Raw genomic sequence first — 27,652 nt, forward strand, 5'->3', positions numbered from 1 at the left:
AGTTGAAATGTGATCCCCAGTGTTGGAGATGGGCCTGGGAGGAGGTGTTTGGGTCATCAGCGTAGATCTCTCATGAACGTCTTGTTGCTGTCCTCACAATGAGTGAGTTCTTGCTGTGAGTTCACTCAAGGTCTGGTTGTTTAAAAGAGCGTGGCACCTCCTCCCCACTTGCTCCCTCTCTTGCCAAATGACGTGCCTGCCCCTGTCTTGTCTTCTGTCATGATTTAAAACTCCCTGAGACTGCACCAGAAGCTGAGCAGATGCCGGTGCCATGCTTCCTGGGCAGCCTGCGGAACTGTGAGGCCATTAAACCTCTTTTCTTTATAAATTACCCAGCCTCAGGCATTCCTTTATAGCTGCACTAAATGGACTCATGCAGGCCTGTTGTGCCAAACAGTTAGCCAAGCTGTAGATGCCAAGAAAAAGTTCTTGAAGGAAATTCGAAGTGTTACTCCAGTGAACATGTGAAAAAAAAAAAAAAAAGTGACATCCTTATTCTTGATAGGGAGAAAGTTTGAGTGGTCAGAATAAAAAATCATACCAGGCACAACATTCCCTTAAGCCAAAGCCTAATACAGAGCAAGGCCCTAACTCTCTTCAATTTTATGAAATCTGAGAGAGGTGAGGAAGCTGTAGAAGAAAAGATTGAAGCCAGCAGAGGTTGGCTTATGAGATTAAGGAAAGATGCCCTCTCCATAACGTAAAAGTGCAAGGCAAAGCAGCAAGTACTATTGTAGAAGCTGCTACAGGTTATGCAGAAGACCTAGCTGGTTAAGATAACTGATGAAAGCAGCTACACTACACAACACATTTTAGGCCGGGCGCGGTGGCTCATGCCTGTAATCCCAGCACTTTTGGAGGCTGAGGCGGGCAGATCATGAGGTTAAGAGATCGAGACCATCCTGGCCAACATGGTGAAACCCGTCTCTACTAAAAATACAAAAAATTAGCTGGCGTGGTGGCGGGCGCCTGTAATCTCAGTTCCTTGGGAGGCTGAGGCAGGAGAATTGCTTGAACCCAGGAGGCGGAGGTTGCAGTGAGCCGAGATTGCGCCGCTGCACTCCAGCCTGGGCAAAAAGAGCGAAACTCTGTCTCAAAAAAAAAGAAAATAAAAAGCAACAACAACACATTTTCAATGTAGACAAAACAGCCTTATATTGGAGGAAGGTGCCATCTAGGACTTTTATATGAGAAGTCAATACCTGGCTTCAAAGCTTCAGAGGAGAGACTGACTCTTGTTAGAGCCCAGTGTGGCTGGTGACTTTAAATTGGAGTCAGCGCTCATTTATCATTCCAAAAATCCTAGGACCCTTAAGAGTGATGCTAAATCTCTTCTGCCTGTGCTCTGTAAATGGAAGAAAACCTAGATGACAGCACATCTGTTACAGCAATATGATGTACTGAATATTTTGAGCCCATTGTTGAGGCCTACTGCTCAGAAGAAAAAGCTTCCTTTCCCAATACTACCATTCATTTACAGTGTACCTAGTCACCCAGGAGCTCCGATGGAGCGGTACAAGGAAATTAATGTTTTTATGCCAACTCACACAACATGCATTCTGCAGCCCTTGGATCAAGGAGTAATTTCAACTGTCAAGTTTTATTATTTAGGAAATACTTTTTTTTTTTTTTTTTTTTGAGACAGAGTCTTGCTCTGTTGCCCAGGCTGGCATGCAGTGGTGTGATCCCAGCTCACTGCAACCTCTGCCTCTGGGTTCAAGTGATTCTCCTACCTCAGCCTCCCGAGTAGCTGGGATTACAGGTGCACACCACCATATCCAGTTAATTTTTTTGTATTTTTAGTAGAGACAGAGTTTCGCCATGTTGGCCAGGATGATCTCGATCTCTTGACCTCATAATCCGCCCTCCTCGGCCTCCCAAAGTGCTGGGATTACAGACGTGAGCCACCACACCTGGCAAGGCTATTGCTGCCATTGATAGTGATTCCTCTAATAGATCTGGGCAATGTCAATTGAAAACCTCTAGAAAGGATTCAACGTTCTAAATGCCTTTAAGAACATTTGTGGGGCCAGGCACAGTGGCTCACACCTGTAATCCCAGCACTTTGGGAAGTCGAGGCAGGAGGATTGCTTGAGTCCGGGAGACTGCAGTGAGCCATATTTGCGCTACTGCACTCCAGCCTGGGCAATGGAGTGAGACCCTGTCTCGAAGGAAAAAAAAAAAAGAACATTTATGATTCATGGGAGGAGGCCAAAATCTCAACATGAACAGAAGATGAATGGGAAGAAAATGATTTCAGCCCTCATGGATGACTCTGAGGCAGTTCAAGACTTCACTGGAGAAAGCCACTGCAAATGTGCTGGAAATAGCAAGAGAAATAGAATTCGAAGTGCAGACTGAGGATAGGACTGAGTTGCTACAGTCTCCTGATAAAACTTTAATGGGCGAGGAATTACTGCCAAAATAGTAGTTTCTTGAGATGGGATCCACTCCGAGAGAAGATGCTGTGAACCCTGTTGAAATGACAATGAAGAGTTTAGAGTAGCACACAAACCCTGATGAAGCAGCGGCAGGGTCATGTGGCTGGAGCGTGGGGAACATGGCCTGGGCTGTCTGGCTCCAAAGCCTGTGCGCCTTCCATTGTGCTCGGCTGCTTCCTGCACAGATTTCCAGGTCATCCCAGACATCTGCCGAAGGAAAATGCTTGATATAATGACTGCTTGCAAATCATCCTTCTTTTATGCCCCCTCCTGTCTGTGTACTATTTGTGGGAGCAGGAGCGGCCATCAGGAGTGAGGGTGACTCTCAGCAGAGATTTCTCAGATTGCAAGTCTGATGTTGATAAGGGGGCACCGGGGCCAAACACCAAGTAAAGAAACAAGTCCGGGCTATGAACAGAGTCCTGGGTCTTACACCCCCACATTTCAGCCAGATGTGAAAGGGCTCATAGGTGGCGATTACTCTCAGCAATTTTATCTTAGTAAAGAAGGGAGGGAGGAAGGGAGCAAGACAGGAAGGAACGAATGAACACGTGAAAAATTATGATGGTAGCCATCATGTTATATCTAAGTGTGTACATTTGTGTACTCGCATTTAAATGGTAACCCTCCCAGAAACATTCTAAGGCTTCTGTAGACTTTTCCTTATAATTTACAGAATATCCATTTGATTACTCTAATAAGCTGTGGTCAGCATATAGTTGCCAACTAGAAATACATAGTTTTCTAGACTGAGTGTCCAAGACTCTGAGTTTTGAGTAAAAGTGTAGTGATTCATGTATTTTGGTTCGTTTCTGGCTTTTATGGGCTTCAGTGGATGGGAGTTCCCTTCCATTTGGAAGCTGGAAATAAGAACAGTAGCATCTAATTGCTACTCCGCGGTAAAGTTCCTGTAGATCTCTCATTAGGAGAGAATTCTGAAAACAGAAGCAGGCTGGGCATTCTGAATATTAGGATTAAAATAACTTCCAAGTCATTTCAAATCTGTTTACAATCAGGTAGGAATTTTTCTGTAATCAGAGTTCCAAATTAAATGAGTCGGGGCATCTGTGGTGTGTGGATGGGTATATGTTTGTTTTCTTTTCTCTGGGGGTTTTTCAGCCTGGTGCTTAAGAACAAAATCCCCTTTGGAAATAGTCCAGTGCCCAGCGGTTGTGCTTTGTGTTGCCAATTAAGACTTCGATTGAGGGCTTGATTTGGAATCCTTGGGAAAAGCTTTGTTTCCATTAGGCAAAGGAAAAAAGGCAGAAAATCCAGGGAAGACATTGTAGGTCATACCTTGCTCAGTGGGGATGCGGAGGCTGACAATGGAGTAACATTTCTACTGGCTCAAGAAAGGGACAATCACTGTTCTCTGGGCTCATAAGTAGAGCATGACAATAGGCCAAGCTATGTGAACAGAGATCAAAAGAACAAAACTGGTACAAAAAGCGTTATTTAAAAAATGCTCTGTGACAAATGTGAGATAGAATGGTAAATATCTCTTGCTTCCAAACAAACAGCTAATAGTCCTTTGGAAAAACAGTTCCACTTTTTAGAAGCACAGCATTTGTAATTGCACTGAAGTCAGTGCTGGGGACATAGCGTGATTTGAAGAACAGAAAGCCAAAATCTGGCTTCAGTTGATTTTTAAGAATTATTTCTAATCTATTTCTCTATTATTCAGATGAATTGAAACGCAGGTGATAAATTCATGTTTGAGTCTGTTCTCGGTAGCAAAATAGAGGTGGAAGTATTGTCCTATTGAACAAAGGAAGACCCGTGGGACCTGTCCCGTTATCAGAAGTGATATGGTTCTCCTCACTAGCTTGAGTAGTTGACTTTGTATTGTAGAAAAAAAGACTTGTGTATATAGAATTCTCTAAGATTCTCCAAGACCACTAGCCTTCCTGAAAAATGACTTGGATTTTGCCAAAGATCAGTTTTTGGACAGTGAAAGATATGAGCATTTGTTAATTTAATTATTGAAGTGCGTCATCTCAGTCTGTCAGAATTATCTCATAATTTGAGGGACAAAAGCCAGGTGGGTCCTGGTCCCCTGTGGACCCTCCAACACTCAGCATAGTGGACAGTGGATGGTCGATGCCTAGTAAGTGTTTGTTGAGCAGTTCACTGCTTTTACCCAGTGTTAGTCGCCCCAGCTGTCGGGACAAATGAAATCATCAAAATCTCTGGTCACACTTAAGAGCTGCCTGTCAGATTTCTGTTTTGGTTGTAAAAGTTTGGGATACTTTTGCAAAATTTTGGAAAACCAATTTTTGATTCCCAATCACATGATGAAGGAAAACCTAATTGTAGCTTCTTATGCTTAGAATTCCTATTAACCATAAGAAGAAAGATATCTGTTTTTCTTATGGTCACCAGTCTCTTTGCAGAAATTTTATTATGTCTGAAGTGTTAATTGGCACAAATTGTTGAATGCATACGTAATGTAATGTAAAGAACCATTTGTTTTCATAACTTAGAAGGTTGCAGGTTTGGGTGTGCGGGCAGAGAGCAGAAGGGAAAACAAAGTAATGGTGATGTCTATGCATTTCTACACCAAAAATACTTGCCTTAAGCACTAAAAAATATACTGCATTATTGCACAGTCTCTCACAAGCCAGTACTTCTACCACTTTCAAAATAAAGAGCATTGTTTTTCACTTGCCATCCAGAGGGAACATAGCTTCTTTGATATTCCCTGCTGGTTATTTGAGGAGGCTTCCTGCAGTGAGTGTACAGTATTGCTCTCTCTGGCTGCCCTTGTTACCACAAATGTCTTGTCTTTAAGCTTTATTTTCTGTCCTTCACTTTGAGTCCTAGTAAATCCTCTTTAATTCACAAGAGCCGTTGGTTCTCAAAAGGAAATGTCGTGTTTTTTATTCTACATCTGGGACAACAGTAAGTTTTTTTTTTAAAGTTTAAAGTTTTAATGCAAATATGGGAATGACAAATATCTTGGAAGAGTTGTGATGGATTATATCCACATCTATATATGCGAACCAAAATGTTTTTCAATTTTGATGTGTGTGTCCTGCAATTTACTGAAGCTTATCAAAGTATTTTTCCACGCTTTTATTAATTGCACTCACGTTTATTCTGCTTTGTTTCTGTGCCTCTTATACGTAGATTAAACAGATCTGTGAGTCTTCTCAATGCTTGCAAACTGAATAGATCGACACCAAGGTGAGGGGAACTTAGATTTACTTTGTCACCATAGCTGTTCCTTCCACTGTTTCCATCTCTGTTTTAACATAGTAGCTCCAAGGTCTTGTCCAGTGCCTACCATTCATCAAGTCGTCAGTCATGTAACTATATTAATCATTGACATTTATTGTTTTTTTTAGATGCTCATCTGGTCCTCCAAAACTAGTATACTTTGACATTCATAAATTGCAGGTGGTGTTGATTAGGGGCCTAATAGAGAGAACACAGGGTTGAAGTCACCAGCCCCACCACTTGCTGTAACCCCAGACAAGTTGCTTCACAATCCTGAATTTGGTTCTTCATCTGTAAAATGAGGATGATGATATTGCTGCTGGGATTTGTGAGGTTTTAATTAAATAATACAGTGTATGTAAAAGTCCAGAGTACTCCTTTTTTTTTTTTTTTTTGAGACGGAGTCTCGCTCTGTCGCCCAGGCTGGAGTGCAGTGGCTGGATCTCAGCTCACTGCAAGCTCCGCCTCCCGGGTCCACGCCATTCTCCTGCCTCAGCCTCCCCAGTAGCTGGGACTACAGGCGCCGCCATCTCGCCCGGCTAATTTTTTTGTATTTTTTTTTTAAGTGGAGACGGGGTTTCACTGTGTTAGCCAGGATGGTCTCGACCTCCTGACCTTGTGATCCGCCCGCCTCGGCCTCCCAAAGTGCTGGGATTACAGGCTTGAGCCACCGCGCCCGGCCGAGAGTACTCCTTAAATGTTAACTGTGGCTGCTGCTGCAGTTTTTATCACTGGCACTCCCATGAACTCTTCCAGCCACCAGGTTGAGTGTTAATTGTTAGAAAATCAGTTATTGTTTGCTGTAGTTGATGAACAGTTGTGGTTTTTCAGCTCTTTAAGGGTGTTTTATACAGTTCTCGAACTTGCTGTGAACTTGCCATGAACTCCCACAAGGACACCCCAGAGGCCGAGCTCTGGGCTCTTCTTGCGGCTGCAAAGTCTCCCAGGGCCCCGGCAGCTGGTCAGGGCAAAGTGTGCTTCAGAGGTTGTACTAAAGACTGGGCGGAGAATAATCCTGCTAAGTCAAATTTGCTTGGTGTTTGTCGTCATGGGAACATCTTGAACTTGAAGCACAAAGGCTCCTGTAATTTTTAGACTTTAATCCCAAATTTCAGAAATGTAATGCTCTCTTAAAATCTGTAATTTCCTTGTCCCCAAATTGAGCATTCTAAAAACACACATTTTGACCTTAAGGCACACCCTGCTGATTGCAGTTGTAAGATTCTGGCACTGTCCACTCAAGGGTTCCCCAGTTACCAAAAAGACTATGTGGAAAGTGTATTCAGATAATCACCTTGAGAGCGAGGTGATTTTTCAAAGCCAACAAACCGTGAAGGTTTTTAAAAACCTGCTCGGAGATTACTAACTGAGCCACTGGAAGTTGCAAAGGAAGGAGGACTGCAAGTTGGGCTAAGAAGGGTATAGACAGAGGAGACAGAGAGGGGAAGGTAGGAAGAGAGGAGAGAGTCATTGGCTACCAAGAAGGAGAGCGGCCAGCACCAGGCAGGAACTGCCTAGATGGGAGGCTTGTCATTTCCTTATGGGGAGGGAGGACACTGAGCTTCAGTGCAGGAGCAGGGGTGGTGGCTGTGTTAAAGTTCCTCAGTTCCTTCGTGCTCCTTGTTGAGATCTGGTTCCCTTCACTGAAGCTGTGCCCACTGGAGACGCCTGAGACTCCCCACTTCCCGGAGCTCACCCCCTCCTCTGTGCAGCACCAGCACACGTACCTCGTCCTGCGCTAGCCTCTGCGCACCACTCATTCTCTCCTGGTGTCGCTGCTACCTCTGACTCCTGCAGTAGCTTCTCAGCCCACGTCTTTAAACATTAGTTTTCCCGGGGCTCTTCCGTCCTTGGTCACCTCCTCCCTCAGTGATTTCCTCTGCATCCGTGGCTCAGCACCTGCCAGATGGACAAGGCCTGTCCTGAGCTGTCTCGGGTGTTGCAGGCTTGTATTCTCACCCACCCACACCTCCAGTTCCAAGTGTCAAGACCAGAACCACCCAAGTCTGTGCCTGTTCCCAGAGCCCTGGCCCCTTGCCCGCCCTTCCCCTCCTTCTTTTTTGTTTGCAGGGCAGGTGCTGCCTTAAAGCGATTTGTGTCTCTTCTGGTGACAGGGTCAGCGTGTGATACTTCCATTTATTTCATCCTTTGATTTAATAAATGTGTACCAAACTTTTGTATGAGGCTCTGCAAAGCATGCGAAAATGATAAATGAGATAAGATCTCAAGAAATGTGTGGACTAATGATGAAGATTATAAAATATATACAGAGATACCTATACTACAGTTATGTGCTCTGTCTTAGTGAGTTTGGGTTGCTGTAACAAAGTCCATAGACTGGGAAGCGTATAAACAGCAGAAATATATGTCTCACCATCCTGGAGGCTGGGAGTCCGAGACCAAGGGGACCAGCGTGATTGGGTTCTGAGGAGGGCTGTCTTCCAGGTTGCAGGCGGCCATCTTCTCACATGGTGGAAAGGACACTCTCTGGGCCTCTTGCATTAGGACACTAATTCCACTCATGAGGGCCCCACCCTGCTGACTTCATCACCTCCCAAAGGCCCCACCCCCTAACTCCTTCACATTGAGGGTTAGGGTTTCCACACATGAATTTGGGGGACACAAACAGTCCATAGTGTGCTCTGAGAGGGGGACAATCGGCCTCCACTCCGTGCCTGGGCTCTGGTTTACCCCTCATGCCTGCGAATCCCCTGTGTATAGGAGATCCCCTCTCCTAGAGCAGGCTCTTTCTGTCTGTGTCGTAACAACACATTCAAGCCGTTAATTTGATCTTTCCTGGAAATTCGCAGTCTTTGGGAGGCCTTCCCCAGGCTGCCTTCCCAGGCCTCCGAGCACTTTAGTCACTCTTGTCCTGCAAACGAAGTTGGCCACTTACATGGACACCACCTCCAAACGAAGGCATCTTGCATAGGGTGGAACATTTCTCTCGCTACCTGTGGCATCCTGTTAGCATTTGTCCCACCCATGCCTTTAGGCCAGATTTCTTCAGCATCAGCACTGTTGACGTCTGGGCCAGGTGATGCTTTGTGGAGGGGCCATCCCGGGCTGCGTAGGATTTTTAGCAGCACCCCTGGCCTCCACCCACTACATGCCAGTAGCAGTCCCTCCCCGCTGTGGCAGCAGAAGGATGTCTCCAGACATGGCCAGCTGTCTCCTGGGGGCACCATCCCCCGGGGTTGCACACCACCATCTAGACCAAGCTTGTCCAACCTGCGAGCCCATGGGCCGTGTGTGGCTCAGGATGGCTTTGAATGTGGCCCGGCACAAATTTGTAAACTTTCTTAATACTCTATTTTTTTGCAAATTTTTTTTGTGTTTAATTCATCAGCTATCGTTAGCATTAGTATATTTTATGTGTGGCCCAAGACAATTCTTCTTCTTCCAATGTGGCCCACAGAAACCAAAAGATTGGACATCCCTGGAGAGTGAAGCCTGCTCAGGGGCAGGATTGCCTACCTGGAAGGCCCTGGAGTGCTCTCACACGGTACTGTTGAAGTCTTAATGTCTCAGTTTCCTCCATGACTGTGAACTGTACTAGTGGACTCAGTTACAGAGGCAGAGAGCAGAGGTGTTATTCCATGTGACACTCTGAAAAGCATTTTGATCTCTGTAGCTAGGCCTGTCTTGAATATCCACGTGGAAGGATGATGTTCTATGTATGTATTTGTATGCGTCGCAATAAAATAAAATCAGGATATTAAGGAGTTCACTGTCACTTACATTCCACCCTTAGTAACATCAAGAGGACCAGCTCTTCTGAACGAGTATCTCCTGGGGGTCGAAGAGAAAGCAATGGGGATTCCAAAGGAAACCGGAATCGCACAGGCTCTACCAGCAGCTCTTCTAGTGGCAAAAAGAACAGTGAAAGGTAAGGACATCTTATCTCTTGGTTCCTGCTGTTCAGATATTTTAGCACCGCTTGTCCCCAGAGAGGAGTCAGAAGATCCCCTCATATTCCATCAAGCTAGGAGCACTCTTGGAGAAGAAGGCCTTCTCCTCAGATATTTGTAGGCACTAATCAAACAGCCATTTGAGGGCAGCTGCCAGGCACAGTTCACACAAACTACTGTGCAGGTAGAAACACTGTCACTCAGATTCCCAGCACTCTCATGTAGACATAAGTAGTTCCTGAGAGTTTCTTAGTACCAAGTACCTGGAACTGGGGAAGCCATTCTGAATTTCTATGTGAGCACCTTCTATTTCTAGTACACTCTCCTGACCTTTTAAAGTTCATTTTAATGGACTGCGTTAAGTTTCTCAGCAGTACTTTCTGAGACAGAGTGGCTGAAAAGTTGTAATTTTATGATTTATCAGAGGCTATGTTTAATATTGATGCGAACACCAGAAATATGAACCATTTTTCTTAATGGTTTCGTGAAATACATGGACTCCAAATTTTGAATTTTTCTATGAGGTTAGTTTGTAATGGATTGTGGTAAGTATCAGTGAAACTCATACTAACATTTTATTCCTGAATGCTGCTTTTTGGCATTTTAGCAGCTTGTTTTGTGTCTATAGAATATATTTATATCTATATAATGTCCTCTGTAAAGAAAATCCAGTTTCTCTATGTATTTTTACCTAACATTGTACTTTGTTCTCACTTTTTAAACACTGTACTTCAATTTTATTCTCTCTGTTTAGTAAAGCTTAGGAAGGAATTTCAGCTTCAGAGGCTAAGCATGTGTTTTTTTCCCCCAAATGTTCATGTCAGGAGAAGGCTTAGTCATAAAGCAATCAACTCCAACCCACAGGCTGTAAAAATTCCAAGTTTGTAAATCCATGGTGATTCAGTCCTATAAAGGAAGCTTAAACTCTTTTTTAGTTTTATTCCTAAAAGATGTCTGTTTTAGAAAACATAGAGACACTTCTCATATCTATAGCAGGTCAGGTCCACGGTCAATTAACAATTTAAAAAACCATTAACATGGGTTCTGTCTTCTTCTCATTTAGACTATTAGTACTTCTTATCAGAAGATTATGCTAATGGGGTGATAATACCTTGGAAATGAGGCCAAGTGGTTACAATGGCAACAGAGTGTGAGTTAGTGGGAGGTGCAGTGCAGCCCAAAGCTGCTTTGAATTCAGGGTAAGCTTGGAAGTTGACCTGAAATGTCTAGATCTTGGCAGTTCTGAGAGACTTGGCTCCTCCTCTGCACATCTGATTTTTATTAAGAATTTCCAAAAAGAATCTGCATTGTGTAAACTCCAGATCCGTTTTATCTTTAAAATCCTATGGCTTTGGTAAATGTGCTGGGTAAATATTTCCATAGAAGATATTTACAAAGAGATTTTTGAAAAACGCCACAGTAGGAAATTTTGATTTGGAAATGAGGGACTGGGAAAATTTACTAATCATGTTCCCAAACTAGTTCAGGCAACTAAACATGTCCATTTAAAAAGAAATTCTTTGTCTCGTTAGAACCCAGGGGTGGTTGAGGCGAGCAGAGCACAGAACTGACTGAGTTTCGTACATGGTGCACCGAAGGGGTTTCAGAGACAGTCACTGTCTCCTCTTAGCCTATTGCTGTTCCTGACAGGGACGCATAGGAGTAAGAGCTGCGGTAACTCAGAAAGAAGCAGCTAAGATGCGGTAGATGTGAAGGTCGAGCTGGTAATTCAGTGGCTGCGTGACCCCTTCCCGCCTTTCTTTCTCTGTATTCCCACATGTGCAGCCCCATGCTTAGGCTGCTTTGACCCTAGCACCAAAGCAGAGCTGGAGTCTTGCTGAGAAACGCCACTCTCGAGGATGGGACACGGAGAAGGAAAGGAGTAGGGAGGTGGCCCCCACGTAATTTCTGTTTTTAAACATGACTACATTCAGTGGACTCAAGATGGCATGCCTCTTCCCCATCGTTCACTCGATGTGTCCATTGTTCCTGCAGGCTGTCCTGTGATTTAAAAGATTGCCCTTGTTGGGTTCCTTAGGCAGCAAGACATGGTGGAAAGGGCAGAGGCTCTGCAGTAAAAGAAAGGTCTGGGTGTGTATCCAGTTCTGCCTTAACGTCTCCAAGCTCAATTTTTTCCTCTGCAAATTAGAGATTTTATACCTAATTCCCTTGAATCTTATAAATGAGCTAACTTGTAGGAAAATACCCAGCATAGGGCTTGGCACTCAGTAAATGGTCGCCATCGCTGTGATGGTTGTTATAAAGACAGGCTTGTGTGGAGCAGAGCAAAGTCATCGGTGAGATTTTCTACAATCCCTCTCTTTTTGTTTTCCTCATTTGTGAGAAGAAAGTGTTAGATTTTGTCACAATCTGCGTTACACTTGTGTCTAACATAGTTGGGGGAGATAAAGTATTGTAAATCCTCGTGATGCTCACAGTTCTTAAATAAGGCATCGGGCGGGAGCTGGTCTGTGGGCTATGTGTGATCCCAGCCTGCCCGCTGTTCCGGAGCCCCCTTCTCTTCCACTCAGGAAGGCTCGTTAGGGTGCACGTGAGTGAGAGTGAGAGTGCTGACGTCATAGGGATGGCTTCCACCCTGTGCTGCTTTGTAGAAGAAGCAAATCATTCACACAGGCAGTGCTTTAACTTGCAGCCGTGACAGATTATTAGCCATAAAGCTCACAGTTTCTCACACGCCATGTGCAAAGCTGTCGTTAGCACATATGGCACTTAGGCGCAAATGAGAAAAAGGCTCCCTTTACTTCAGAAAAACAGTTCCATCTCAGCACATGTATTTCTCAATAATAATAATTACAGTAGATAGAAAGCCATTCTGTATAAATTATACAAATCTTACTATTGAACACAAAATAATAGTGTTTGTGAAGTCCTAAATATTAACCTTTTCTGAGATACTTTATTTTAAAGTAATTACATGTTTTGCTTTCATAAAACTATATTCTTTTTCTTTTTCTTTTGAGATGGAGTCTCACTCTGTCTCCAGGCTGGAGTACAGCGGCACAATCTTGGGTCGCTGCAACCTCTGCCTCTTGGGTTCATGCAGTTCTCATGCCTCAGCCTCCTTAGTAGCTGGGACTACAGCTGCGTGCCACCACGCCCAGCTAAGTTTTGTATTTTTAGTAGAGACGAGGTTTCACCATGTTGGCCAGGATGGTCTCGAGCCCTTGACCTCGTGATCCGCCCTCCTCGGCCTCCCGAAGTGCCGGGATTACAGGCGTGAGCCACGCGCCCAGCCAGAACTGTATTGTTTATGATGGTTTCAGTCTTCTTGCTCCCATGTCTCATTTTCTTTACAAACGGCCACTAGATTGGAGTCTTTCTTGTGATAAGGAAGACTTTTATCTTAGAATGTTTAACTTTTTCAAATACTTTGTAACAAGCCACAAAATTTAACAGCATTTCATCTTTGCATCAACAAAACCTCTATTATAAACAAAAGCAATATATGGTAATATTTTACTTTATGTACTATTGATGATAAATAAATATTAATTACATAGTGATTCATGTCATCATGAAATACTACATTTAAATAGGGAATTGGCAATAACATTGTGATGGAAGGCTTGTATAATGTAGCCAGTAAACTAATCTAATAGAGATATTTTTCAATTAAAAAAGTATTTTATCCCTGATAGAAAATTGGCTGCTTATTTAGAAGCACAGTTCATGTTAGATGTTGCTAGATTGATAAAGCATTTCAATTATCAAACTGGTTCCCCTTTTGTTAAGTCTTAGGGGAATGAGCTATGTCAGCTTTATAAGCAAGACAGTTTCAGCTTTACTGAGAAGTTGTTGAAATGAGTTGATTTTGTTAGAGTAAGGATGTTTTAGTCATATGCTAGAAACTTTGCTGTCACGTACGTATAAATCAGGGGTGTCCCTGGACTTCGGTTTCCCTGGACTTTCGGCTTCCCTAGATTGAAAGAATTGTCTTGGGCCACACATAAAATACACGAACACTATTGATAGCTGATGAACCAAAAAAAAAAAAAAAAAAAAAAAAAAAAAAAAAAAAATTGCCAAAAACATCTCATGTTTTAAGAAAGTTTACGAATGTGTGTTGGGCCACATTCAAAGTCGTCCTGGGCTGCATGTGGCCTGTGGGCTGTGGGTTGGACAAGTGTGATATAAACTGCCCATCTTTGGAGTCAACAAACATGAAAAAAAAAAAACCACCTCCACATAGTGAAGACGTTGACATGTTAGGTGTGGTGCCCTTTTGTGTTGTGCCCCCTCAACCCCAGGATCAGACAGCCCCGTATCACAGGTATCAAGTCGAGAAGCCCTGGGCTGGACACCTTGAGCGCCTGTCCTCTCTAAAGCTCTAGCATTTGGTAAAATTGCCTTCTGACTGTTTCACCTCAGGGTTCTTCAGGGCGCAAAGTTGTTTTCCCTTTACGATGGCATCACTGCTGCTCACTGCTGCCGTCAGCTCAACATTACTCCTTGGCTGCGGCTCCGGGCCCTTCATCCACCAGCTCCTCCTTCCCTCTTGTGCCCTGACACCCATGCCTCTCCAACACATTGCTCACTTTTCCCCAGGAAGATTTTTTCCTTTTTTGAGGCCATCTATTTATTATACAAGTAACTTGTTTTAGAAAATCTAGGCCTGGCGTGGTGGCCTACTCCTATAATCCTAGCACTTTGGGAGGCTGAGGCGGGTGGATCGCTTGAGCCCGGGAGTTCAAGACCAGCCTGGACAACATGGCAAGACCCCATCTCTACAAAAAAATACAGAAATTAGCTGGGCGTGGTGGCGCATACCTGTAGTCCCACCTGTTTGAGAGGTTGAGGTGGGAGGATTGCTCGAGCCTGGGAGGCTGAGACTACAGTGAGCTGTGATCGTACCACTGTACTCCAGACTGGGCAATGGGAGTAAGACCCTTTCTCAAAAAAAAAAAAAAAAAAAAAAAACCAAAAAAAAACTAGATGCACAAGAAGGAAGAAACGAAAATCACCTGCATTCTCACCACTCAGCGAACTCACAGCCAACAGTCATTACACTTCCACATGGACTTTTATTTGCAGGGTGCTCTATGAGTGTAGTGTGTAATTTTGACATAAATGCCATTCTTGTGCCTATTTTGTGATCCCTTCTTCACTTGCTGTATGAGTATGCCTTTGTGTGAATAAATACACTCTTGCAGTGTTATTTTAGATGTGGTTCATCGTGTTTCCAGCCCGAAGTACTTTAGTTGGACATGTAAGTACCGAACAAGTTTCACTAATCCACTCAGAGCAGGCCGCCATCTAGAACAATGCCCAGCACACAATAGGTGCTCCACAAGCATTTATCGAATGAATCTTCTTGCCCTGATAACTATAACAAAAGAAGGTTAAAATGATGGGCCTTTATTGCCATAAGCAAGTGTTAATCCCAACTCTGCCACTTTGCTTTGTCATTGTGAACAAGTGACTTAATCTCTTTGGGGTTTTCCTCAGTAGCAGTAAAAGTAGTACCTGCCTCACAGGGTGCCTAAGATCTTATGCATAGGAGCCTCAGTGCAGAGCTGGTCTGCGGTCAGCTGGTCACAGTGGCAGCTGTGAGTGCCATGTCTGCATCCCAGACTATTTATTGGAGTTGAGGCCGGCACACTTGTGTCCCTCCCACTCCCCTGCATGCAGGGCCTTTTTTCTTGGGGATGTCTTGGAATTCCCCAGCTCTTATTTCTGCCTTTATCCCAGCCTGAAAAGTGAGGAATCAGAAATTCTGAAAATTGTTCTCACCTTACTCTTTCAGTGCCACTGCTGTCTGGACTTATGGAGCACCTGCTGTGTACAGAACATAGTCCAAGGCATGGCAGGGAGTGGGAAGGAGCAGCACAGAAAGACTGATTCTCCTAACAAATGTCAGTGGCATAATGCCTGCAGGGCCACTCTGCTTCATTCACAAAGGACTCACAAATGGGAGAACAAGATAATCCACGGAATAGAAAAATGGTGAAGGGTCTGCACAGGCGCTCACTGAGAAGGAAATACCAGTGGCCCTTAACGCATGAATAGGCGATCAAGCCCAGACCTAATTAAAGAAATGCCGACCTAAGTAAGAAGATAGCATATTTAGAAAATTCTTTTTACTTTATCGTAAAATAAAGCACAGATGCAGAAAACCACACGAGCAAATTCATAGCTTAATGAATTGTTCTGAGGCAAACACCTAGCACTTAGGAGGGGGAGGGGTTTACCCCTCTCCCAAGTGACAGACGGGTGTATCTGGAACTGGGGGTGGGAGTAGGGAAGGTGACTGTGTTTGATGAACTCCAGCTCATCCTTCAAGACCCAACTCAGGATCCTCTTTTTTCTGGGAGCCTCCCCCGGCCCTCTATTCTGAGAGCAGTGCTTTTCAGATGGTGTTGTAACTGCCTGTTAACTTTATCTGTGACTCTGTAGCTCTCCTCCCTCCACCACGCTGCACACACCCCTTGCCCTCCCTTCGGCTCTGGGGGTCCAGGCCGTGCCATTCTGTAGACTTTACACAGTGCCTGGCAAACATGAGTGCTCAATAACTTTGTTGAATGGATGGAAGGATATTGTATATGGCCAGGCATCGCTTAATGACAGGCACTTTCTGAGAAACACATTGTTAGGTGTTTCCTCATTGTGTGAACATCATAGCATGTGTGTTTACAGAAAACTTCATGGTCCATCCTGATGGTCTAACCTGTTGCTCCTGGGCTACAGACCTGTACAGCACGTGACTGTAGGGAATACTGCAGGCAGTGGTAACACAGTGTTAAATATTGATGTATCTAAACATAGAAAAGATACTATAAAAATACAGTATTATAATTTTGTGGGACCACGGACATCTCTGTGGTCCATCATTGACAGAAACACCCCTGTGTCTGGCCCATGACTGCATTTCACTTCAAAGCCACAGCTATTCAAGAACTATGTAAACAGCACCACCTATGGGTAGACAATTTTAACACTACATTTTACACTGGAAGATAAGAGACTTAAGCATCTTTTTACTGAAAAAAATGTTTCACTCTTCAAGCCATGGGGTCATTTATGTTTTAATAAATTTCAAAATAATAAGTGCTAATATTCTTCGTATTGTTTTAGTTTTGAGACTGGTAGGTGAGGAGTCTGGAAATACAAAGATTTTTGCAGTGAAAGGAGGAGGAAGAGGGAAGCCATATTAATTAATAACATATGTTGGACGCATTGTAACACATCTTATTTAATCGTGCCAATAACCTGTTCCTCACAGTGGTTTTATTCCCATTTTTATATTAAGGATATTAAGCTGGTAGAGGTGAAGCCCCTCACCCAAGCCCTAGAGCACAGATCGAGCTGGCCTCAAAATGTGTTCTCTTTCCACCATGTTAAGCTGGAAGTATTGGTTGGAAATGTCTATGAAGCAGTCGCTTTTGTCATCAGTAAAGTCTCCAGCAACTTTTAAACATTTTGAATAGATGGTTCTTAAATGACCCTATTTCTAATAAAAAGCTGCTTAAGGACAATTTTTATAGAGTCATTATTTCCATGGTAGAGTATTCTGGCTTCCAGCAGGAACTTCATTTCATCACGTGAAGTTGTTTTTAAAAACAATCACGTGGCTGAGCCCAGTGTCTCACACCTGGAATCCCGGCACTTTGGGAGGCCAAAGCAGGCAGATCATTTGAGCCCGGGAGTTTGACACCAGCCTGGAAACATGATGGAACCCTGTCTCTACAAAAAAAATCTAAACATTAGCCGGGTTTGGTGGCATACGCCTGTAGTCCCAGATACTTGGGAGGCTGAGGTGAGAGGATGGCTTGAGCCCAGGAGGCAGAGGTTGCAGTGAGCCGAGATCATACCACTGCACTCCAGCCTGTGTGACAGAGCCAGATCCTGTCTCAAAAAATAAAAAGAAGTCATGTTATTCCAAGAGCCAAAGTTGTTCTGGATGAATAAATTTTGGAGAAATCGCATGTTTAACTTTGGAAAGGATTCTTTCTCTATCAAGTCTTATTAATCATTTTCAAAAGCAAGTATCTCTGCTCAAACAGCATGTGGCTCCTATTTGTTCCACTCTGATCGTACTTGCCCAGGAATTTTACACATGTCACCACATGTCAAAAGACCTGCAGGATCTGGCCCCAGATCCCCCTTTCAGGAACATGGGGTTAGGTTAGTTAATGTAGATGAAAGATCTAAGAGCAGTTGCCCACAGAGGAGAGGCACAGTGAATATCTGTTGAGTTGCAGCCTGGACACATTGTCCACTGGACTCTCCTTGTAAATACCAGTCTACGGTGCAGCAAATAGGAGCTTTATCAGATGAGTAAAAACCAACCACTCAGACCATCTTTGTGCCCCAAGTCCATAGTGAGCATATTCAGGGATTTGAATTTTGACATATGTGTTCGCAGCTGTCTCTGCAGTGTTGACTGCACTGCTGTCTTGGTGTAAGCCTCCCAGCTCAGGGCAGGAGTTTTTCCTTGGGGCAGATGTCTAGTGTTCTCCTGCCATCTCCCCATACAGCTGCTGGTGTGGTGAAGATTCAAGTGTACCTCATCCTCCGTGAGTCCCCATGACTGCTTATATCTTACATCAGCTCTTGAACCATGCAGCTCAAGGGAGCATACAGCCAAGCTCTTTCAGCAAATCTCCGTATAAGCAGTAAGAACTGCACTGGAGTTCGTCTTGGAGACATTGGCCACAACTTAACACCAGAATAGCCAAGCACTGAGTTTGTTCACCAGAGGGGAAATCCTTTCTCTCCTCTGGGCTTAGTTCTGTCATTGGCTTCAGAGGCAGGTGCAGGACATCTTGATTGACTCCACACTGGGCGAGGGATGAATGAAGCCTCATTCTGCAGCTGGTGCTCCTTCACCCTTCCTAGGACAGGCCTGGGCATTCTTCCCCAATGATACACACCCCCCACCATGGAGCCACACCCCAGCTGTTGAGGGGATGTTAAGTCACTCACTTAATTTTTTCCATCGAGCTCACATCAAGAAATGGGGAATCAGAGATGAATTACATAACACCTTGAGAAGCAATCATCTCCCACTCCAAGTGAATTCACCGCCCAAGCGGGTTGCAAATAGTGCTGGGTCTGAAGGACCCACTCTCAATTCGAGTGGCTGTGCTTTCTGGAAAATGCACTTTCTGCACATGACTCCCGTCAACAGACTTTGTTGAGAGGCCACAGTGGCTTTAATGTTCTCTTCTGGTTATCACTGCACATCTGTGAGTTTGCCTTTCTATCAGTTGTTCAGAAGATTCGTCATCATTTTATGGGTTTATATTCTAAGATTTGCATGCATGAGTGAAATTACCTCCTCCCAGGCTTGCCTTTTAGGACAGGTAGTGGTGCATTGGCAGGAGTAATGGGTTCTAAAGCAAATATACTGGGTTTTTTCAACAAAAACTCAACTTTCTAAAACAATAAAACATAGCAGTAGTATATTTTCTAAACCGCATACCACAAAGTAATACATTGTTTAGAGCATGATTTAAAGAAATGTAAGCATTTTAGTACCACCTGATACCTCTCTCAATGACTTTAGTTGTTAACATTTCTGCTATCTAATCTGTTAATAGAAATCTTTCATTCTTCCTCTTACAGTTCTTCAGTGTCAAAGGTCCATGAGCTTCCCTGTATGGAGAGTTCAGATTCCCCTGCAGATTTTCTCTTTGTAGGAAGAACATAGTTCATAATTGCTTTTTTCTGTCTCTAGGGCAAGTTCTGAATTTCTCATTTCTGTGTTTATAGCTTTTGCATCATTCTACTTTTGTGATCAAAGTCATGATAAAAAAAAATAAGTTTTCCTATCTTTTGATTCCATACCTGGCTTCCCTTTGATTATGTTTCTGTTATTAGATTTGCCTCGTAGTCTTTTGTCTTAGCTTTCCTTCTGTTCTCACCTCCTTCTGCCTGTAAATCTAATAATATATGTGAAATTTGGAGTTAAGATTTCTTCTGCTTCTGCTTAGCACACAGAAAATGACAAGAATGTCACTCCCACCCTAAAAATGAGAACAATTCAGGTATCTACAGTATCATAGCTGGTGTAAGCCCACCATGGAGCTGAGGACAGAAAGTAGTATAATGAACTGAAATGTTATTGAAAAGTGGCAAGCCCCTCTGAGGAGGGACAGGCCCCATGGCTGCTTTTGTCTTTGGCAGAGCGGCGGGAAGAAAAGGGGAGCCCTCATAGATGGGAGTAGGAAAACACCAGGAGCTGTAGAATTGGAAAAGGCTGAGTGTGGACTGGCAGGAGAGTTCAGAGTCCTCAGGGGCTCTGGCACACGGGAACCTTCCCCCTACTCACATGCACTCCGCTTTTCCCCGGACCTCAGTGAGTGTGCATGGTGGACTGGGAGCCGGACAAGCGGCTGAGGCAGAGGCATGCCAAGAGGAAAGCCACACTCAGGGCCTTGAACTAAGGGCCAGGGAGCAGCTGGCCACCCCGGAAGGAAGGATGAGGAAAGCTGAGAGAGAGTCCTTTGAGGGGTGGGTATTTAGTGAGGTCTGGGGACCTGGAGGACGGAGAGAAACTCCATCTGCACACCAAGCCCCAGACCAGGTTCCAGGCAGCAGCTGTCTGTGCCCCAGGGAGAGGCAGGATTGCTGAGAGCAGACCCCACCACCACCCACCAGGCACAGATCCTTGGGGCCTGCTGAAGACTGAAGACGGAGAACCAAGAGGAATTCCACAGGAGCTCCAGGCCTCACACCAGGGCAGCCGCTGCCTGTTGTCCAAGGCCCTGGGAATACAGTCATGAACAGAAAGATCCCTGCCCCTGTGGCATTGCCTCCTGGTGGGAGAAATAAAATGAAGCAGGGGGCAAATAAGTGCTATAGAGAAAAATAAAGCAGGAGGGGCGGGGGGTGTGGCGAGCAGGGCCTGAGGAGAGTTTTAGTATGGAGCAGGGAACGTGAAGCCATACACACAGCTAAAGCGGTGGCCCGAGAGTGGCTGACTTCGGGGAGGATGGTCCAGGAGGGACCGTGAGCCAGCGCCTGACACGGAGCCTGCTGGACCAGGTTCCCAGAACAGCAGGGAATATAGTGAAGGGAGATGAGCTCGGAAGAATACAGGGGTTAGGTGGAGATTGGACAGGGCCTTGTAGGCCAATGTAAGACCCAGGCTTTTAGGTTCAAAGACTGTGCCATGCCTTTATAGTAGTATTTTCAATGACCATAGTTTAGAATGTAGGAAGCTAAGCCTATAGCTTATAAAACTACTTAAAACACGTTTGAACAAAGTAAACCACTTCTAAAGCATCAGGAAAGTAGTAGGCTCCCCCGCCCCACTCCATGTGCTACATGAAGTTGTCTGGAAATCAAGAATATTAATATACAATATTATTTACTACATCATGAGATTAAGGATAGTTTTTATTCCTGGTGTTTTTCATTGTGTTTCAAGTCAAAAATTGAGGAGTAATATTAGGAATATATCTGCTCAAGTTTTTGTTTTAAATACACACACACACACACACACACACACACACACAATGCATATGTGCTCCTAGCAGCATTTAAGGCACTATGGTAAAAGCAGTGTGCCCCTTGACGTCCGTTTACTCCTGTGTCTCGCTCTGTATCTTAAAGCAGGTGGAAGTCAGGGAAGCTAAGTGGTGCGAAGCATGAACTTTGGAGTCAAAGTTGAGATCAAGGGGTCACCCCCCTCCCTGAGCTCCCTGGGTCTCCCTGTCCCTGTCTGCAATGGAGATGGTGCCATCTCCCCAAAGATGGTGTCATGGGAGGGGTGCCCCTGGCAGGAAGTAGTGGGTCTGCAGTGGCGGCCGCCTCTCCTTCTGCCCCCAGGGACCACTCGTGGAAGTTTCTCCTATGGGGTGCTTGCTCCTAGGGATGTCTAGTCTGTCTGCAGCTGTCTGTCCTTGAATGATTCCTGAGTTTGGTTTCCCAAGCACTGCCATGGGGTGGTCTCACCTGCTCATGGGGGGTGCCCAGGGTGACTGAAGTCAGCAGGGGTGTCCCCACCTCTCCCGAGAGATGGCTGAGTTGGAGGGCACCACACCCTGGTGTTCCCCCCTCCTCTTTCTACCTTATGCTCACCTACTTGTCTTCCTAGAACAGCAATCCGCTTAGGAGGTGTGCTCTAAAAACCCTCACCAAAAGATCTTTTGTCAGGAATGTGCTAGTTTTAAATAAGTTCATTAAATAATCTGTCAGAAGAGTGTGGGGAATAAAAACAACCCTTTTTACGCATTTAGACAGGGTCATTCCCATCTTGATTAGCCACATTTTTTCCTCCCCGAAACACTTATTTGCACTCATAAAAAGCCCAAGTTTGGTGATAAAGTTAGGATTGCAGTCTCTTGCCCCTATGAGATTGTTTATGATTGTTTATGTGTGTTTCTTTTTGCAGTGAAGTTGGTTGTGTTTTTCTTATTGACGTGTATACCTTACGCAGCGTTTGTGTGACAGACTACTGCAGCCGTGGCTGTGGGGTCTGAAGTGAACGAGATTAAACACCCACAGTGCTCTTTAAAAACTGGTTTTGGTTTATTTTCACAGCAAACCCAAGGAGCCTGTATTCAGTGCAGGTAAGTCTGATTTAATTTTTGTATGGGAACCCCTCACTCGTTTCCTCAGAACTCAAGGGACAGAAAAGAAGTAGCCAGCTGCAGGGGCCAGCCTGGGAACACACAGGAGCTTTGGTTTGTGCAGATCAGATGGAGTGCTGTCAGCTTTGTTCGTGGGGGTTGAATGGCTCAGCTAGTGACAGCAAGACTGCCTTAAGAGTCGTAGAGGGCAAACCCTTCACCTACCCTCTCCAAAACCAATGTAAGACATGCCAGTAAGGAGGAGAGTGGAGTGCCACCGCCCATGCCGTGATGGAATTTCTAGATTAAAAGGTGTCTGTTGTCCTTGGCTATTCCTTCCTTACTAACTGGATTCTGTTATCAACATTTGCATTTCTCTTAGGGGAAAGTTTCTTATGCATCAAGTTACATAACTGTCTAAAAGTAGCTTTTCTTTTTCTGCCTATGATCTCCTAAACTGCAAACTAATAGTTCATGTATATCTTTCCATATATCTTTTTTAACACCTTTTGTAATAAGGTAGATGCTGTTGTATAGCATCTTAACCTTATTTAGAAATGCATTTAAAATGCAAAAAAAAAAAAAAGGACAAGTACGTAATTGATTAAATACATTCATTTAATTGTAATTGTTCTAGTTTTTTTCCTTAGTTCAGAATTAAAACATAAAAGTCAAAGTGTTGTATTTATCAGCATGTGCTTTAGTGTTCATTTCATTTTCAGGAAGCATGAAACTACTCACTGAAAATGTAATTGCTGTAAGCTCGCAGGGTCACATCGTGAGCGCACTTGTCAGGATCCCTGAACTGTGTCCAGATTTTAAGATTGGGGGGCAGGTCAGGTGTTGGCCTGTGGGCTAGTGAGGGCTCCGGGCTCTGGGCAGGCAGGCCAGCCACACTTGCAGTACTCCACCGTCTCTTTGTCTAGCCCTTCTGTCTCTGTCTCCGAAATCACAAGGGAAACGCCGGGTGACACACTGCAAAGGTAGGCAGCATTTCTGAAACCTCATAGCTCTCTGAGCAAAGCTGTTACCCAGGCTACAGAAACCTTTTTCATACAGGCAAACAGATGCTCTCCTTGTATGAAAATGTTTTTGTGTTGCAAGCCACTTTGATTCATTTTAAGTTAAATGCATCCCTGAGCATTTACTTGGATGGGCTTTAATAAGTGGCTGTAATTTGGATCCCAATTGGTTATTGGCTGATTGCAGGAATTTTTTTTTCATCTATGTAAACCTTAAGAGAGCTATAGGGCCACCCCTGGATGTCCCACTGTTTGACTTGGTACCATGCACTGCTGCTGGCCTCTTCCCACTAGCGCCTTTGGGTTTGGTGGCGTGTGTGCTGTTATCCTAACCTGCCTGGAACAAACACTGCTTTCCCTGGCTGCATTTTGATTTTAGATGTAGCCTGTCTGAATCACCAGTACAAAACAGTGCCAAGGCCAACTTCAGTGCTCTTTTTGCCTAATTCAGTAAGTTAAAATTGTGCAGTAAGTAAGCTCAGTCCTAAGGATTCTTAATCATCACATGTCTGTGACTCAGGTGGATACTTCATAGACATTGGTTATATACATCCATGGTGTGCGTTTTATGTGTTGTGGAAATAGCATTATATTGTCTTTATTCCTAACCTACATTCTGCGAGCTTTCGGTCAGGACTGATTCTCTTACAAAGAGAGTTGCTAGAATCCCTTTTCATTTAGCTGTCAACTCCAGTCTCCTGCCCCTCTTTTCAAGAATGTCAATCTTTTGGGTGCTTTTAGATTCTTTGGTTGTGGTAGCCACACAGCCCCTGATGAGCTTATATTTGGGTGAGGGTTAAGGAAGGGAAGAAGCATCAGAGGAGAACAGCCTGAGCGGTGGCACAGACAGAGCAGGGTATAGGGGGTTGCAAAGAGACACGCCTGGCCCCAGAGGAGAATCCCTGTGGGTGGCTGTAGATGAGGTCCTGTGCAATGAGAGCCCAGGAGGGCATTTAGACCTGCTGGATCCAGCAAGGAAGAGAGCAGGTGAAGAAATTTACATGGAGGAAGGGCTCCATAAAACCTGGTTGGGCCTTGGTGGGTTTGGCAGCAGTGTGTAAACTGACCCAGGAGAGCCATAAGAGAGCCTGTGGTGATGGGGCCCCAGTGCACCTGGGGCAATTGGCACCAGCATGGGAGATATTGTAAGGGGAGGATCCATGGGACGCAGTGGCTGGCACACATAGGCAGGGATGATCGGCGTTCATGACTGTCACTCAACGTCAGTCTTAATATGCAGTGTGAAGAGTGTGTCACATGCATGCATTTAAGACCTGAAGCGCATGCACACAATAACATGAAACTGGGGTGCCCTCTTGATTTTTAAGTAATATTGCATGTGGCATTGTTTGAAAATCCTTAAGAATAAGACTTATAACACTAATTTGTACTATAATTATTTCCTAACTGTTCCTCGCCAATTTCCTCCCTGGGGATGTTTTTTCTGTTGAGTTGTATACAGGTATCCCTGGTTCCAACTGCCCAATTTAATACCATTAAGACCATGTCCTTTAATCTGCAGTGAGATTTCAGAATTCAGCGAGTTCTGAATCTGAGTGGAATTCATCAGGAGCAGAGCTCACAAGACATTTACTTTGCCCTTATCATATCCTGAGAACTCCAGTCAGAACACCCCAAGATGTTCTTTTTAAGGTCTAGGAGTTACCCTGTGTCGATACATTATTGATACTTACTTTTGTCCCTATAATTTATTGAAATATTAAAAGTTATTTTATTACAGAAATGTTCGTTCTAGAGAGTTTTGCATCCAGATTTCTCTAATGGGTCTTTTGTTCTTTTGTTTTCCATTTCTAGATTTTCTATGAGCATTTTCCTTTTTGCATTGCATCCTAGCATGCACTTCTGCTGATTTTATGTTCTTTACACTTGAAAGAATTGCTCAATTAAAAGATACATAGGCCGGGCGCGGTGGCTCACGCCTGTAATCCCAGCACTTTGGGAGGCCGAGGCGGGCGGATCACAAGGTCAGGAGATCGAGACCATGGTGAAACCCCGTCTCTACTAAAAATACAAAAAATTAACTGTGCGTGGTGGTGGGTGCCTGTAGTCCCAGCTACTCGGGAGGCTGAGGCAGGAGAATGGCATGAACCCGGGAGGCGGAGCTTGCAGTGAGCCGAGATCGCGCCACTGCACTCCAGCCTGGGCAACAGAGTGAGACTCCGTCTCAAAAAAAAAAAAAAAAAAAAAAAAAATACATAAAGATATATTTTTACATTGCAATATAACAAATCCATTTAAATATTGAAAAATATTTGTGAATTTGGATATTGAGATTGTGTATACACTGAACTCAAAAACTTTACGTGGATTTCTTGTGTTAGTTGAAGTTTGGGGGTGGTATTTTTTCCCCTCCTGATGATAAAAGAAAGTGTAAGCAGTAAAATCTCATGGAAAATCATTGTTGGAACCAAGTTCCTTCCTGCCTTTTACAATTTCATAGGTATCTCATGTACTTAAGTAAACAGAATATCAAAAGCAAACAAGATGCAAACTTGTGTTTCAAACTGTTTACTTATACGTTACTTTTTTCCCTAGGATATCAATTAGAAATGACAGAAGGGTAAAAGTTTCTCTTTTACACTGAAAGGCTAGAGAGGATAAAGCATTTGTTTTCAGGTGTGCTGGGCACTGAGGTATCTTACTGACATCTTTGTTCTTTTTGTAGAAGAAGGCTATGTAAAAATGTTTCTTCGTGGACGCCCTGTCACCATGTACATGCCCAAAGATCAAGTGGATTCTTATAGCTTGGAAGCAAAAGTAGAACTTCCAACCAAGAGACTCAAGCTGGAATGGGTGTATCCTTTATTCACTGATTACGTCTCACATGAAGTTATCAATCAATGCTTGATGTTAACTGTAGAAATTCATAAAACTTAAGTCCCCTTCAGCTTTTAAAAAACAAAATGTTTTAGGCCAGGTGTGGTGACTCATGCCTGTAATCCCAGCACTTTGGGAGGCCAAGGCAGGCGGATCACGAGGTCAGAAGTTCGAGACCATCCTGGCTAACAAGGTGAAACCCCGTCTCTACTAAAAACACAAACATTAGCCAGGCGTGGTAGTGGGCGCCTGTAGTCCCAGCTACTCAGGAGGCTGAGGCAGGAGAATGGCGTGAACCCGGGAAGTGGAGCTTGCAGTGAGCCGAGATGGCGCCACTGCACTCCAGTCTGGGCAACAGAGCGAGACTCCGTCTCAAAAAAAAAAAAAAAAAAAGTTTTACTGTTACTTTTGAAAACTTAATGTAACAAAATTGACCATATGTTAGAGACCTACAGAGTTCTAACCAAATAGGAGCTTCATAAGAGCTACTTATTATCAGGAGAACCAACTTATCATTCCTGAATGAAATAGCTGTGATTTTGGCTCAAATACATATTCATTGTTTTCCTGAAAAGAAAATATGAAGATGTTATATGATTGTATGAGTGATATTTTCTTTGTCAGAAGAAAATGAATCACTAGTTTCTGGTCCTAATTTTATTCTTTCCGAAAGAATGACAATAGTAGTTAGAAATATATAAAGAAGCAAATGGTGAAAATAATCAGGAATGGGTAGAATTTTAGATTCTAATGAGAACTGATTTTTTTTTTTTTTTTTTTTTTTAAGAGATAGAGTCTCCCTGTGTTGCCTAAGCTGTATTTGATCTCCTGGACTCAAGCAATCTGCTCGTCTCAGCTTCCCCAAGTGCTGGGATTATAGGCATGAGCCACCATGCCCGGTCAAAAGCCAATTATTTTTAACAGGAGCTATCATATATTTAGTCAACTTTTCAGGGACAGATGGAAAACTAGGCGCTGTCTATATTTATAAGGAAACAACAGTGACAATGCAAGAAAATATTGCCCTTATGATTGAGGAAATGGGAGTATCCAAAATTGAAACTAAACCACATTGGCAAAAAAGTTTTTAAACCCAAGGAAAGAGGGGTACCCTGAAACGAGGACTAGCATTCTCCCCTTAAACCAAGTGTGGCCTAACTTCAAGTGTGACCTTGACTGAAGGGATGATAGAAAAATATGAATACCAAAGTACTGAATGAAGGGAGTCAAGTGAATGACGTAAATGAAATTGACATGCCATGTAGATATCATCCTACTACTAAAAATACAAAAAATTAGTTGGGCATAGTGGTGGGTACCTGTAGTCCCAGCTACTTGGGAGGCTGAGGCAGGAGAATGGCGTGAACCCGGGAGGCAGAGCTTGCAGTGAGCCAAGATGGCGCAATTGTACTCCAGCCTGGGCAATGGAGCGAGACTGCATCTCAAAAAAAAAAAAAGAAAGAAAGAAAAAGAAAGCTAGCTACAGTGATACACCCCTATAGTCCCAGCTGTACAAGAGGCTTAGGTGGAAGGATCCAGGAGTTCCAGTCCAACCTGGGTAACATGGCAAGTCCCTGTCTCAAAAATACATATATTCATATCAATCAAAAAGGCTCCCCAAAAGTATAGGCCACAAAAATCTGAATCACCATATAACTAACGTTCTTGAAACAGAGGTGCTGGCA

The 27,652-nt window shown here is 44.0% G+C and overlaps 1 protein-coding gene across 6 annotated transcripts in view; it reads left to right on the forward strand.

The window, feature by feature from the left end:
- The window catches only part of EML1 (EMAP like 1), a 211,863-nt gene that overhangs the window by 137,523 nt on the left and 46,688 nt on the right, over nt 1–27,652 (forward strand). For 2 of the 6 annotated variants that reach the window (XM_010353665.2, XM_030931466.1), the window contains exons 4-7: nt 9,415–9,549; nt 22,079–22,107; nt 23,034–23,090; nt 25,816–25,945. In XM_010353665.2, coding sequence (XP_010351967.1) covers nt 9,415–9,549; nt 22,079–22,107; nt 23,034–23,090; nt 25,816–25,945 — 351 coding nt within the window. Of the gene's footprint in view, nt 1–5,570; nt 5,628–9,414; nt 9,550–22,078; nt 22,108–23,033; nt 23,091–25,815; nt 25,946–27,652 lie in introns of those variants that run through there. The other 4 variants (XM_010353666.2, XM_030931467.1, XM_010353667.2 and 1 more) reach the window with 3 other exon arrangements.

The sequence above is a fragment of the Rhinopithecus roxellana genome, chromosome 5 (genome assembly GCF_007565055.1).
Source record: "Rhinopithecus roxellana isolate Shanxi Qingling chromosome 5, ASM756505v1, whole genome shotgun sequence".
Taxonomy (NCBI): Eukaryota; Metazoa; Chordata; class Mammalia; order Primates; family Cercopithecidae; genus Rhinopithecus; species Rhinopithecus roxellana.